At 36.5% G+C, this 14477-nt stretch overlaps 1 protein-coding gene across 1 annotated transcript in view; it reads left to right on the top strand.

Moving 5' to 3' along the window:
• The window catches only part of RBBP8 (RB binding protein 8, endonuclease), an 87230-nt gene extending 73437 nt beyond the window's left edge, over nucleotides 1-13793 (top strand). The window contains exons 16-19 of the mRNA XM_058556815.1: nucleotides 4558-4627; nucleotides 8491-8587; nucleotides 11627-11768; nucleotides 13382-13793. Of these exons, the coding sequence (XP_058412798.1) occupies nucleotides 4558-4627; nucleotides 8491-8587; nucleotides 11627-11768; nucleotides 13382-13479 (407 nt within the window). The 3' untranslated portion in view covers nucleotides 13480-13793. The remainder of the gene's footprint in view (nucleotides 1-4557; nucleotides 4628-8490; nucleotides 8588-11626; nucleotides 11769-13381) is intronic.
• Nucleotides 13794-14477: the final 684 nt, after the last annotated feature.

Below are 14477 nucleotides of genomic sequence, written 5' to 3'. Positions count from 1 at the left end.
CTTTTTTTGTGTGTGTGTGAGGAAGATCAGCCCTGAGCTAACATCCATGCTAATCCTCCTCTTCTTTTGCTGAGGAAGACCGGCCCTGAGCTAATATCTATTGCCAATCCTCCTCCTTTTTTTTCCCCCAAGCCCCAGTAGATAGTTGTATGTCATAGATGCACATCCTTCTAGTTGCTGTATGTGGGACATGGCCTCAGCATGGCCAGAGAAGCGGTGCCTCGGTGAGCACCCGGGATCCGAACCTGGGCCGCCAGTAGTGGAGCACGCGCACTTAACCGCTAAGCCACCGGGCTGGCCCTTAGAAATTAATCTTGATTCAATAGTATAAATTTCTTTATAACATCTGCATAAAGTTGATAAAAGTTTTGAGAAACTTTTTAAGTAATAAATCAATCATTGTAATAAAATGAAAAGAGAAAGATTTGCAGAAAATTCAGACACATTTTCTGCTTGAATGCTTCACCGTCCCAGACAAAAACCTAACATAACTATGTATATCAGTCTTCTTAAGACCCATTTCATTAGAAGCAGTAATTTATAATGTAGGGTAGCAATCAAAAGAAGAATACTCTAAGTGAAACTCTTAAGTAGATGATCTGAATTGAAAATTAGTTAAAATTTTTGCTATATATCTCATTTTCTTACTGTAAGTAAAACAGTCAGAGTTTTTAATCTAGTGCAAAGATGGCTTTATACTGACGATGAGCACACCTTCTGCTGTGGTATAGTCTATCTTGATAATGTTTTTCTCAGGCTTCCATCAGGTTTTTTATTTTTTATTTTTTTGTGAGGAAGATCAGCCCTGAGCTAACATCTGCCAATCCTCCTCGTTTTTGCTGAGGAAGACTGGCCGTGGGCCAGCATCTGTGCCCATCTTCCTCCACTTTATATGGGAGGCTGCCATAGCATGGCTTGCCCAGCAGTGTGTTGGTGCACGCCTGGGATCTGAGCCGGTGAACCCCGGGCCGCCGCAGCAGAGCCCACACACCTAACCGCTTGTGCCACCAGGCCAGCCCCCATCAGGTTTTTTAAATGACAGGCCTTAGCTCAGAGTAAATGAGACCCTAACTAGAGATATGGAACAGTGTGCTTTCGCTTGGTTAGTCCACGGCAAAAACTTGATCAAGCAAATTTTGTAATAAAAATTTACAACTGTTCAACTCACTTTTTTTCCCCAAGAAGAGCCTTTTGCATATTGGTTTCACTGCAAAAAAGGATATTTTTTTACAAGGTATAATTATTAATTTCTATCTTTTTTTTTTCAGTTACATTTCACACTGATCGTCTCAAAATTTTTTCTCGCTCTGCTTTTGTGGCAATGTTGCGCTGTTTTTTTGATCTCTGGCAACTTCTGTTTTCTAGAGTATCTCCAAGACTCTGTTTTTTTCCCTCACCTTCATTTTTTTCTGATGCTTTTATTAACCACCTTTGAAAATATGATTCCAAATCTGCGTCTCTAGTTTGACTTCTCTGATGTGTCTCAGTCCTGCATTTCTTAGTATTGCTACTTTTGTGTCTCTTCAACGGCTTAAACTTAACATATCTAACCCAAGTTCCATTTATTTCTTCCACTGAAAAGTGATCTTTCAGACATTTTTATTTTTCCCAGTCACCCAGGCGTATAATCTAGGATTCATTGTCCATGTATTTCATTTTCTTGACCCCCATATCACAGAGTCTACCTCGTCTTCCCTCACAGGAAAGAGCAGGTTTCAAGGAGGATATCAAAAGCTCAGTTCTGGATGTGTTAATACTTAGTAGACATTCAGGTGGAGGTGTTTAGTAAGCTGTTGATATGTGTCGCGTTTGGACAAGAAATTCAGAATAAAAAAATGATTTGGGGGCTGGCTGGTAGTGGTTAAGTTCATGCGCTTCACTTTGGCTGCCTGGGGTTTGCAGGTTGGGATCTTATCAAGCCATGCTGTGGCAGCGTCCTGCACATAAAGTAGAGGGAAATGGGCACAGCTGTTAGCTCAGGGCTAATCTTCCACACCAAAAAAACGAAACAAAACAAAACAAAAAATGGTTTAGGGGGCAGGAGGTCCACAGCAAGTAGATGGTGCTTAAGCCATGGCACTGTATGAGATCACCAAAGCATTGAATATAAATAGAAAAAAAGAAGCATTTCAAGTTCTGACCTCAGGGGTATGGCAACTTTAAAAGGTCAGAGAAACTAAGAAGAACCAGCAAAGGAAATTAAAAAGGAGCTGCAGCCTCTGAAGTAGGAGGGAAACAAGAGTATATGCTGTTGTGGAAGCCAAGTGGAGAAGATTTTCTCTATATTCGTTACTCGCAGCTGCCTCCTCTCTCTTCTGAACCCCAGACTTGAGTCCAACTGCCTATTTGACATATTATGAGTTCCTTGAACTTAATATATTCAAATTAGAAATCTTTATTTTTCTACCCAAATTTGATCTTCTCTTGCCTTTCTGGGTCTCATTAAACCTCAGTAACTATCCTCCCAGTTACTAAAGATAGAAATGTAGGAGTCATATTTGACTTCTTTCACCTCTCCTTCATGCCCAGCCTAATGCTCTAACCCTGCCAGTGCTCTCTCCAAAATATATTTCATAACGCTCTACTCCTCTCCATCTCTGCAGCCACCACCCTAGTCTAAACCACTCTTATCTCTACCTGTTCTGTTGCAGGCCTCTAACTGGTCTTTTTATATTAGTTATTTCTCCTCTCTAGTCCAGTCTCTACAGAGACTCAAAAGTGATTTTTTTAATGTAAATTAGATTATATCTTCTTGCTTAAAAACCCTTCAATGGAAAGAAAATATTTGGATGGCCAATAAGCACGTGAAAAGGTGCTCAACATTATTGGACATCAGGGTCAGAGATGTTCACACCCACTGAAAGGGTTAAAAAGACTGATAATATCTAGCATTAGCAAGGGTGAGAGCTGGAACGTTCACACAGTGCTAGTGGGAGTATAAAATTGTACTTTGGAAACAGTTCAGCAGAGTTTTTTTAACAGCTTTACTGAGGTTGGTCAGGTTTTTTTTGTAAAGTTAGGCATACACCTGTCCGGTGCCCTAGCAATTCCACTCCTAGGTATACACCCAAGAAAAATGAAAACATCTTCACAGAAAGAAGTGTTCAAGAATATTGATAGCGGTGCTATTTATAATAGCTCAGAACTGGAAATAACCCAAATGTCCATCAATAGGTAAAAAAATATAAATTGTGGTATATTTGTATAATGGAATACTACTTCTCAACAAAAAGGAGGGAACTACTAGACTCAACAACGTGGATGAATCTCCAAAACTTGTTAATCTAGAAAAATGCAAAAGATGAAAAAGAATACATACTATATACTGCCATTAATATGAAGTTCTAAAACAGGCATAACTAATCTGTGTTGACAGAGATTAAATCAGTGATTGTGGGAGACAGAAGAGACATGAGAGAATATTCTTGTGCATGAGAAATAACGGAATAGGAGGAAACTTTCAGGGGTGATGGAGATGTTCTCTGTCATGATTTGGGTGGCAGCTATACACTGAAATATACATTTCTCAAAATTCATCATAAATACACTGTAAATGTATAAATGTATGTAAATTATACATCAACAAAGTAGATTCTTTTAAGAAGTCTTCAGTGGCTTCCTATTGCACTTACAATCAAATTCAAACTCCTTGTCTTTTGGCCTTCAAGGCCCATCTGATCTGCTACCTGCCCACCTTTCCAACCTCATCTCCCCCAGCACCTCCCTTTCTTCACTAAATCTCAACCGCACTGGCCTTCTCTTAGTATTATAACATACCAAACTTTTTCCTATCTCAAGACGTTTACCTAGAACATTCTCCACTCCTACCTCTTCTTATGGCTGGCTGCTTTTTTTTCATCAGTTACCACCTTACATGTTCTTCCTCAGATAAACGTTAACCGTGTGCTTGCTTAGTGTCTGTTTCCCTTATCACAGTGTAAACTCTATGGGGACAGGAGACCTGTCTCGCTCTACATTTTATGTCCAGAACTTAGTACAAGGCTTAGCAAATCTTGATTATTTGAATAAATGATAGCAGTTGGCTGTTTGAGTCTAGACAACTTGGGATTCAGGTCCATGAGCTCTAGTTCTTATTTTGTCACCGATTTTCTGATAAAGTTCTTTAATCTCTTTATTTCCTAGTTATAACCTACCTTAAAGACACATTATAAAAATTCAACAGGACTAGTAAGTGAAACATTAAAAGCTATCTTGTTGTTTGATGCCAAATGATAGCGAGCGTATGAGTAGTTCTTCTAAAGCCTAAAATATTTTTATATGTAGTTAATATATCTACTTTTATGTATAGTTTAAGTCTAAAATATTTCTATACATATGATTTTTATCTCTTTAGTAATTTTGAAGTAAGTGAGATAATCTGTGCTCTCCTCATGATGCAAATGAAAAAGAAGGGAAAAACAAGTTGTCCAGGGGCCTAGAATGTGAAACCCAATAAAAATGGAAGTTTTGGCATATACCCTTTTTTTCCCCCCAAAAAGCTAATTATTTCTCAGCAAGGTCTGCATTCAGTTTGTGGTATGCTTGTTTTGTTTATAGCTCATGGTGATAAACAAGATAAAGTCAAACAGAAAGCGTTTGTGGAGCCATATGTTCAAGATGGTGCAAGGTAAGTTGGTCTTGATTAATACCAGCACTGTAATTGGACGTGCAACAGAGCTCTTTGTCAGAGTATCTCTGAACTGTTCATGTTGCTGCTTTGGTTAAAATAGAATGCATGTCATTTACTTTATGACCATAACAAAAATGGAACTCAAGCATAAAAATGACAAATTTTTAAATAAAAAAGAAACTTACCACCACTACCCTTTTTATGACAATGGTGATAGTTATTTTTTCTGCATTATTATAACGTTTTATTCTTGTTCTATTTTATTGTAACTTTATTTGAACTTTGGGAATTTTTAAACTTGTATACTGTAATTTTTAAATAGTTTAAGACTTTAGGTGGTAAGCCTTAGATTGTGCTTTAGAATTACTTTATGAGGATTTTTAAACCTTAAAAAAAAAAAGAAAACTTTAAACATCTTGATTTTGAACCATAATGCTACTTTCTGTCTTTTATGTAAAATTGCAAATCCTGTAATTTTTAGTCATGTATTGTTCATTCTAGAAGTGAATTAAGGCATAGTAATTCATTCAAAAAAAATCTTATGCTTTTTTTCTTTAAGTTATGATGTTGGCAAATTGAGTCACTGAGTAAGCAAAGTTAGTCCTTACACTTTTATGTCTGTTGAGAATTTTAGAAATATGACAGGCCAAGATAAATTTTTATTGATGTCTGTAAGACTCTGATAAGAGCTGTCGTTTTGTTCCTAAATGATTCTTTTATTAACCAGTTTTCCAAAAAATTGTACCCTAGCATCTCAAATGTGACTGGGAAGTTTTTTGTTTGAAGTATCATTATGGACGCATGGATTTAAATATATTTAAATATATGTTTCAACCCGTTGCAGTTATTAATCCTTATTGATAGTCAAATTGTCCCATCTGCCCAGTAGAAGCCTCTTTGAATGGATACTACCTTAGTTGTCTTTCATAGATTCCTTGCTTCTGGTATGATAAGATGTTCTAGACACTCTTGTGCCCCTCCTTCCTTAGGCCTGGAATCTGCCATTTCTCCAGGAGCCCTAGTTTCTTTTAGTGAGAAATGGTATTTAGGCCACAATCTGGCCACTAGCCTTGCTCATTGCTGCGATTAGTCCTTGTTTCTAGACCTTTTAGGTGGACAGAGTTAAAAATAAAGTTTTTATTTCATTTGTGTTTTAAGATAAACTACACTTGTTTATACTGATGGCTCCAATTCAAGTTCAGGACTGCAGGATTTTTACGTAACCCCCTCTGTCACATCTGTATCTGCTTTCCCGCCTACTGAAAATCCCACTTCTCAGTGCCACCAGCATCATTCCTCATTTCACCTTTTTTTTTTTTTTTTTTTGTGAGGGAGATCAGCCCTGAGCTAACATCTATTGCCAATCTTCCTCCTTCTTTTTCCTTCCCCAAAGGCCCAGTGGATACTTGTATCTCACGTTTGCACAGCCTTCTAGTTGCTGTATGTGGGACGCGGCCTCAGCATGGCCGGACAAGCGGTGCGTGGGTGCACGCCCGGGATCCAAACCCAGGCCGCCAGTAGCGGAGCGCGCGCACTCAACCGCTAAGCCAGCGGGCTGGCCCTTCATTTCACCTTATTCCACAATACATACACAGAACAGTCTCAGAATTATACAGACTATCACCAGTGATACGATTTATGAAAATGATTTAAGACTTTTTTGTGTGTCTTTTGATCCTTAAGATATATCCTATTAGAAACGTACAGTCAAATCACTATGTTTTAAAGTCACTTAGGATAATTATTTTCTGTGTAGTTATGCCAGCAATTCAGTACCCAAATTTGTTTTGTTTTGATTTTGATTTTTTAGGAATTATTTTTTCTTTTTATCTTTAATTTATTTTTAAAATTAGGTAAATTATGTACATGGTACCGGAGGGTACAAAACAAGGTATATTCAAATAAGGCTAGCTTCTATCCTTGTTCCCTTCACCCTGTTAGCTCCTCATCCCTAGGGTAACCATTTGTTAAAAATTCATAGTTTCCCTCCATTTTAAAAAATAAAACCAAATTTCTATCTACATATATCTATATTGATATAGGTATACGTAGTCACACTCTCTGCCCTTAGACAAATAGTAGAATGCTATATGTGCTTTTATCTACTTTGCTTTTTTCATTTAACTGTATGTCCTGGAAATCATGCATAATAGTATATAGTGCTTTCCTCCTTTCTTTCTTTAGTTTCCTAGTACTGCACTGATGGACTGCACTGTAGTTCATTCCCTAGCAGTGGGCACTTGGGTTGTTGACAGTTATGCTGGCATGCACAGAGCTGCAGTGAATCAATACTCTTGTGCGTTATCTTTTCAAATTTTTGCCTCTGTATCCTTGGGATGGGTTCCTAGAAGTAAGATTGCAGAGTAAAGGCTATCATTTCAAATGTTTCATGTTAGAAGTTCACTAACTTTTAAAAAAATAGACGAGTAGTTTTATTTATTCTGAAACCATTAGAAAGCTGGAGATGCAGGAGATGGATAAAGTTGTAGGGATGGTAAAAGTCTCCGAGTTAGTTTGGTTCCTTTCCCCATGGAAAATGCTAGCAAAGCCTGGGAAGGTGGGTTGTGTTATGTGAGGGCCAAGAAGCTGAGGAATCTTTTCGGGTGATGCTTTGAGGTCTACTACAGATGCCAGTCTACTTTAGATTCACTGCTGCATTATAGTACACCACAGAAACAGAACAGATGGTTTTCAGAGGGAAGGATATGACCAAATTGTATTCTACACAAGCTTAAGGTTCCATAAACTTTTTGAAAGAAAATATAATTATGGCAATATTTTTTATCTGTCCTGTCTTGGTCTCCCTTTTTTATTTCACAGATTGCTCTAGAGTTGAGAGTTCTTGGGTTTAAGCACAGAAAGGACCTATATCCTCATATACTTTGAAATAGAGCAGTTAAAGCTTTCTTTTGAAGGAAAGTGCATGTCAGCTAGAGGGGCATATGATCAAAATACCTCAAACGAGTAGATGTGTTACCAACAAGTCATTTTAAAAATCAGTTTTTGTTAATCAGACTCTTTAAGCTTACTGGGGATGTTTCTGTTATTAAAAATATATATATGCCATCATGTAACTCTAATTTATTTACCTATCTTCTAAGTTTGGATTTTTCTATCGTAGACTTTTTAAAGTAGGATACAAGTATATTAATTTAGAAAATGTTTTGTGCTTCCTGATTGCTTTTTCTTCCCAAAGTACTCCATAGCTCATTAATCCATACCTCGGTTATGTTGACCCTCCCAAGGTTTCCAGTGAACAGTAGGATCTGATCCATTTAAGGACAAGCACAAATGATAATTGTGCCTAATATTTTGAAGAATTCAGGGTGAGTGGAAACAGCAAAAGAAACTTTTAGAGAAAATAGCAAATGACGTACAAACAGATGAATCTGTTCTTTGGGGAATAGTAGGTTATCCCTGAAATATGGACTTTTAGTACTAGAAACTGAGTTAACAGAGGCAGTATTCTCTTTCTTGGTTATGTTAAAGAGTACCAATTCGTGAGTTTATTAGTACAGTATTCCTTTTTAGTTAAAGATTATTTTATATTTTACCTCCTAACCTAAAAATTATTTTCAGCCAGTCAGAGGCAAAAATATGAAATAATAGCTATCTTTTTTCATTAAGAGAAAAATATCCATAAAAATACCTCACATATAGTAGGCACTTAATAAATATTTAATGAAAGGGAAGAAATATTTGTTTTTCTAACACACTGAATAAGCATTTCAAGTAAAATGAATGAATGTTTTGGGATTATTTCTCCTCTGAGCTCTCACCTTTCTTAATTTAAAACCTAAACCAAAGATCTTGGTAGTAACAAGTGGATTGAATTTAAATTTAATTCATTTTTCCCTCAGAGAGACTAGCTTACAAAATTTTCCTCATATTGAGAGGGTTCGGAAAAAAGAAGAGAGAAGAAAATTGCTTGGACACACATGTAAGGAATGTGAAATTGTAAGTACTATATGAATACTGTCCAGTTGGGGTTTTCTTTTAAGTATGGCTTTATAGATCATAAATGCATGATCTAAAAATCATAGATAAACCATATTTTTATCTAGAAACCTGGTTTGAGCCAGGAATAACAGGATGAATAAGTAAAGAGTGTACTGGCTGGGACCTGAGAAATATAAACAGATGAAAATAGAAGCCCTCGATTTCTCTTAGATTTTCATTAGGTGAATCTGGAGCCTAAGCCCTAGTTCTTATTACTGGCTTAAGACATTTGTGCCATTTTTCTTTTCTATATTTATTTGTATTTAAATTTTTAAATTGTTTCCCCTTGTGTTGTGTTACAGCAAATGCTCTTATATCTATACACTATTTGGGGAAAATTTTGATATTTCAATGGGAAACTTTACTGTGACATTTATTACTCACACCAGCACTCTCAGGAAATGAGATATACTCAGAAATGTTTTTTCTAATTAACTGGTATAACCATAAGCTCTTATTTTTTCCCCCATTTTCTTTCTGAAACAAAATGTGATGAATAGACTCTACTTCATCCTTAGAACACAATTATATTTTCCTTTTATACATTGGCTGTCTTGGACTATTGAAGTAGAAAGTACTAATTGTCTTATTACTAAATATTCCCGGACAGGTTTTGTGTTTTCTTGAAACTTGCTGTTTTTATTTCTTCCCTTGCTATCCGTTAGCTACCAGATGCCTGCCTCTAGCAACTTACTTCCCCTTTTAAATTTCCTATTTAACAACCATGATAACCAAGCACATTGAAGTTTTATGTGAATAAATTGCAGTACGGGTAAGCATTTGGTGAGAAATACGCTCTCGTACACTAATGGGAGTGTAAATTGGGATCACTATTTTGGACAGTTTGGCAATACAAGCAAATACGTGATACATGAAAACTCCTGTAGCATGAGTTTTCATAACACAATTTGAATATATCATGATTTCTTTGCTAAGGAACATGGTCTGCACTAAGTAAACCTCCAGCTTTAGTTATAACAATAACTCTTTACAAGCTGGAACTAATATTACCAGTTTAGAAAAAGCTTTTTTGCTAGAAACACTGTTAATTTGTTTTCCTTCTCTCAGGAGTCTGTTATCCAATCTCTGAAAACCATTGTTTTATACATTTTATCCCATTTTTTTAGTTGTTTAAGGTAGGAGGGTAAGTCTGTTCCCTGTTATTCCCTCATGACCAGGAGTGAAAGTGCCAGTCCCATGTGTTTAAATATTGTCTATATGCTTATGGTTCCTAAATTTATCCCAATGCCTCTTCCCCCTGTGGAGTATGTAGTACACAGGTGGCTGTGTAATAGTCTTCTCAAATTTCACGTGTTCAAAGGCATACATACAGTTTCTACCTCCAATTCCCAAACCTCATCTCTGAGTGAGGTTTCTTCTTATTCTTTAAACCGAAAATCTTGTAGTTATCCTCTGCTCTTTTCTTTCATATCTCAACAGTTGATCTATCAGCAAATCCCATTGACTATGCCTTCAAAACATATCTCATTTCCAGCCACTTATTATCTCCACACTAATCCCCTGGACCAATGCACCATTTCATCTTGTCTAGACTATTGAAATAGCTTCTAAGTGCCCTCCTTGTGTTTGTTTGTTTGTTTTATTAATAAACTATTTTTTAGAGCAGTTTTAGGTCACAGCAAAATTGAGCAGAAAGTACAGAGAGTTCCCATATACCCCTGTCCCCATTCTTCATTTCTTTTCATTCTTATCTTTTCACAGTGTATTTTCAACACAGCACTGTTGAACACAACACTCTTTTTTTCCCTAAGGATCTTTTTAGAATAAAAGTTAAGTCATGTCACTCCTCTACCCAAAACCCTTAAATATCCTCCCATCTCACTAAGAAGTAGAATCCAGAGTCCTTTTCCAGGACAGGAAACTCGGGCACCCACTCCCTCTCTGACTTCATCTTCTCACTCTCCCACTTGCTTGCTGTGTTACAGCTACGCTAGCCTACTGTTATTTTTAAATATGTTGTAATTTGGTGGCAATGTTTCTCTAACATTGATTGATAACCATGAGTGTCTGAGGGCATCCCATCCCAGTTCCCAGGCTAAGGTAACAAAGGCTCAGTATACTCATGGCAATGAGAATAATCAGAAAGATACCCCAAAAAAGTTGTTTCAGGGATACTCTAAAGCCTTTAATTAATCTATGTAAATGAAAATGTATTTAAAAACCTTTATTTCAAACTTAAATTCTAGTCCTAAGTCTGCCACTTTCAATCAGTGATATCTTCAGTAAATTATCACTTTGATTTTCAGTTTCTCAGGTGTAAAATGGAATTGGCTGGATTACGTGATCCTACCATCTGTGTTCTATTAAACTTTACATTACTGCTTCGCTTTCTTTAGATCTAGAGCTTGAAGACCTGAACAGTTTTTACATGTAGGTTTTATCCTCGTTTGCATGAAGTTCAGGTTCTTTATGATTGCAGTTAACAAAACATAGTAAGCCTCTGATCCTAATTGAAAAATACAGTTTAGGGAGAAAGTCCTGAAGCCTAAACTTCAAAGCTAAACTTTTATTTTTAAGAATTGTAGAGGTGGGAAAATTACTTCAAAACACACATTATTTCCAATAAACAATTCAGAAAAGTGCTCTTGACAGTGCAAGCCTCTGCATTTTTGTTACTGGTCTGACAAAAGATGAAGACTTCACACCAATATATAAATCAACTATGTCACTAAGCACACTGTGAAGTTCAGCTGGCATTTTTTTCATTGTAAGACTTTATTGACGAAGAAAACAGTATGTTAATTTACATTGTGATACAAGCTCCTTTTCTCATTTGTGAAGCAAACATTTCACAGACCAGCACTAATTACTATTAGTAAGTAATACTATGTATAAATATTATTATCATCAGGAAGTATTGAGTTTTCTTACCATGCTAAATACTTAATAGCTTCCTTAGCTTCTGGTTTATAATCAGTAAGCATAACACTCCATTTATTATTCCTAAGTGAAAAATTTACCAGTTTTTATTATTAGTATTATGCAGATATTCCAGCAGAAGAAAGAGAAAAGAAGTTGGCTTCCTGCTCAAGACACCGATTTCGCTACATTCCACCTAACACACCAGAGAATTTCTGGGAAGTTGGTTTTCCTTCCACTCAGACTTGTATGGAAAGAGGTGAGAGTATAGATTATAACATTTTGGAATTAACTGTTTTTTTTAATACTGTATATACCCAAGTCTAAACATTAAACTTTTTCTCTGTGATTCTCTTTACTTTCTGCTGCAAGTCAGGTGCTATTTTTATGACATGAAAACAAATTCTTAAAGATGAAAGGCTTACTTTCAACTCTTCAAGTAATTTCATTGTAATCAGAGATTGTTCATAATCACTTTAATGTGGTTGTATATGCATTATCCTGGTTTATCATTCAAATTTCAGAAAGCAATTTCTCTTATCATCCTATCATTAAATGACTTTTAATAAAATAAATAATTTACAAGAGTTGCCAGCAAAGTTATATTGTTAAAAAGAGAACACCTCAAGCCAGCCCTGATGGCCTAGTGATTGAAGTTTGGCACTCTCACTGCTTCAGCAGCTGGGGTTTGTTTCCCGGTCGTGGAACCACACCACCGGTCTGTCAGTTGCCACGCTGTGGTGGCGGCTTACATAGAAGAACTAGAAGGACATACGACTAGAATATACAACCATGCACTGGGGCTTTGGGGAGGAAAAAAAAAAAAGAGAGGAAGATTGGCAACAGATGTTAGCTCTGGGCGAATCCTTCTCTGCATAAAAAAAAGAGAGAGAGAACATCTTTTTAAAACAACTACTCTGATTTTTAGATTTTAAAACCTCACTTATCCAGAATGCTGGGTATTTATAAACTATGTACAAGTAAAAAGGACCTTTGTTTGTTTGTTTAGAAGATTGTTGACATGCAACTAGCTCCTTCAAATATAGCACTTATATTTAATATATTTGAGAATGTATGCAACTTAAAAGCTCCATATATTTAATGGTAAGATAGTTTTACCAAAAAATGCAGAGTCTGACAGCAATTACCATATTTCCACTTGACCTATTAACAAGCCAGATTAAGTCCTCTTTGACATGATGTCTTTGCCTGGTCATCAAATAGAATTAGGCAATCTGGATGTAGCCTGTGTTTGCACCCCTAATATGGCCTGGGGTATGGCAGAGCACAGTCCTGCCCTGAAAACTACATGATTGCAGACACCTTAGGAGAACCGAATAGTCGGAAGAGTATAGGGGCGTGTCATCTAATGAAGTAGCTTCCACAAAAAGTCTTTTTGATAAGCTCCTGGAAATTATCATTTGAGTTCATGTTCAGCCGTTGTCCCCATTTGCAGCCTGTGGGAGGCAGGATAGGAAAGTGCTTAAGATCTCTGGTTCTGGAGTTAGGCATGTCTTGGGCAGGGTCCCAGCTCTTCCACTTCCTAACTTTGGGAACTTGAGCGAGTTCCTTAGCTTCCCTGGGTCTCTATTCCCTTGTCTGTGAAACAGGTATAGTCGAAGCTACTTCAAAGGAAAGTGAGCGTTTTCTGAGATAATGTATACAACACATTTAAAATGTTTGCTGCTATTATTGTTAGTATAAATGAGGAAACTGATGCTAAGTAGTGAAATCATTTGTCAGCATCACACAGCTAAATAATCAGAAGAATCATGTCAACTTGGCATTAAATAAGACAAATGTTACTGAGTATATGCTGAGAGAAATGTATGTTGCAAATATAGTCTTCTAAATTTGTACTTTATTTTTAAGGTTACATTAAGGAAGATCTTGATCCTTGTCCTCGTCCAAAAAGACGGCAGCCTTACAATGCAATGTTTTCACCTAAAGGCAAGGAGCAGAAGACATAGGTGTTGAAGCAAAAACAGGATAGAGCACAATTTTTTTTTCTTTTTAGTTATTTATAGTTAAAGTTGTTATTAAACATTGATTTTTTTTTTGATCTTCTGTAAACTGATTTATAAGTCATTTTTCTACTGAAAATATTTTTAAATGGCATTTACCCACCATACAAACAACTATTTAAAATGTGGATAAGTGTACGTTGTATTTTCTTGCTTTTGCACCTTTAAAACAATAAGGTGGTTTCATTTTGCACTCTAACTTAAGAGCTGTTTATTTACTTTATTTGGTAATACCTAATTACAATTTTGAAAATACGGTAGTTGTCGTCTGTGATTTATTGCCTTTCAGACATCATCTTGTTACTCCATCGTCCGTTGGTGTTTACGTTCAGCGGTGACTTCCAGTTAATCATTGCAGATTTTCATTCTCTTAATCAGTTGCTCTTCTGTGGGTCGTTCCAATGTCTGACATTTAAGTCTTTTTAAAAAAGGCTAGGGGCTGGCCCGGTTGCCTAGTGGTTAAAGTTCATGCACTCCACTTCAGCGACCCGGGATTCGCAGGTTCAGATCCTGGGCATGGTCCTACGTACCACTTATCAAGCCATGCTGTGGCGGGTGTCCCATATATAAAGTAGAGGAAGATGGGCACGGATGTTAGCCCAGGGCCAATCTTCCTCAGCCAAAAAAGAGGAGGATTGGCACTGGATGTTAGCTCAGTGATAATCTTCCTCACCAAAAAAAAAAAAAAAAAAGGCTAAATTTTAATAGTCCTTTTAACTTTCCAGCTTCTTTCTTTCGTTGACTTGAAATGAAGTACTACTCTGTAGTGAATTCCTTTCAAGGTGACCACAAATGTCAACTTTTTTTCGTTTCCCATATACTGTAAATTAACATCATCCTCTGATCTTTTCCTAGTATTCCAGCTCTTCACATGTTTTCTTTTCATCGTTTTTTTTTTTCTGGTGCAATTTTCAAGCTGAATTTGTTGAGTTCTTCTCTGTCCA

The sequence above is a fragment of the Diceros bicornis genome, chromosome 16 (assembly GCF_020826845.1).
Source record: "Diceros bicornis minor isolate mBicDic1 chromosome 16, mDicBic1.mat.cur, whole genome shotgun sequence".
Classification (NCBI taxonomy): domain Eukaryota; kingdom Metazoa; phylum Chordata; class Mammalia; order Perissodactyla; family Rhinocerotidae; genus Diceros; species Diceros bicornis.
This window is presented reverse-complemented; position numbering and strand designations above follow the sequence as displayed.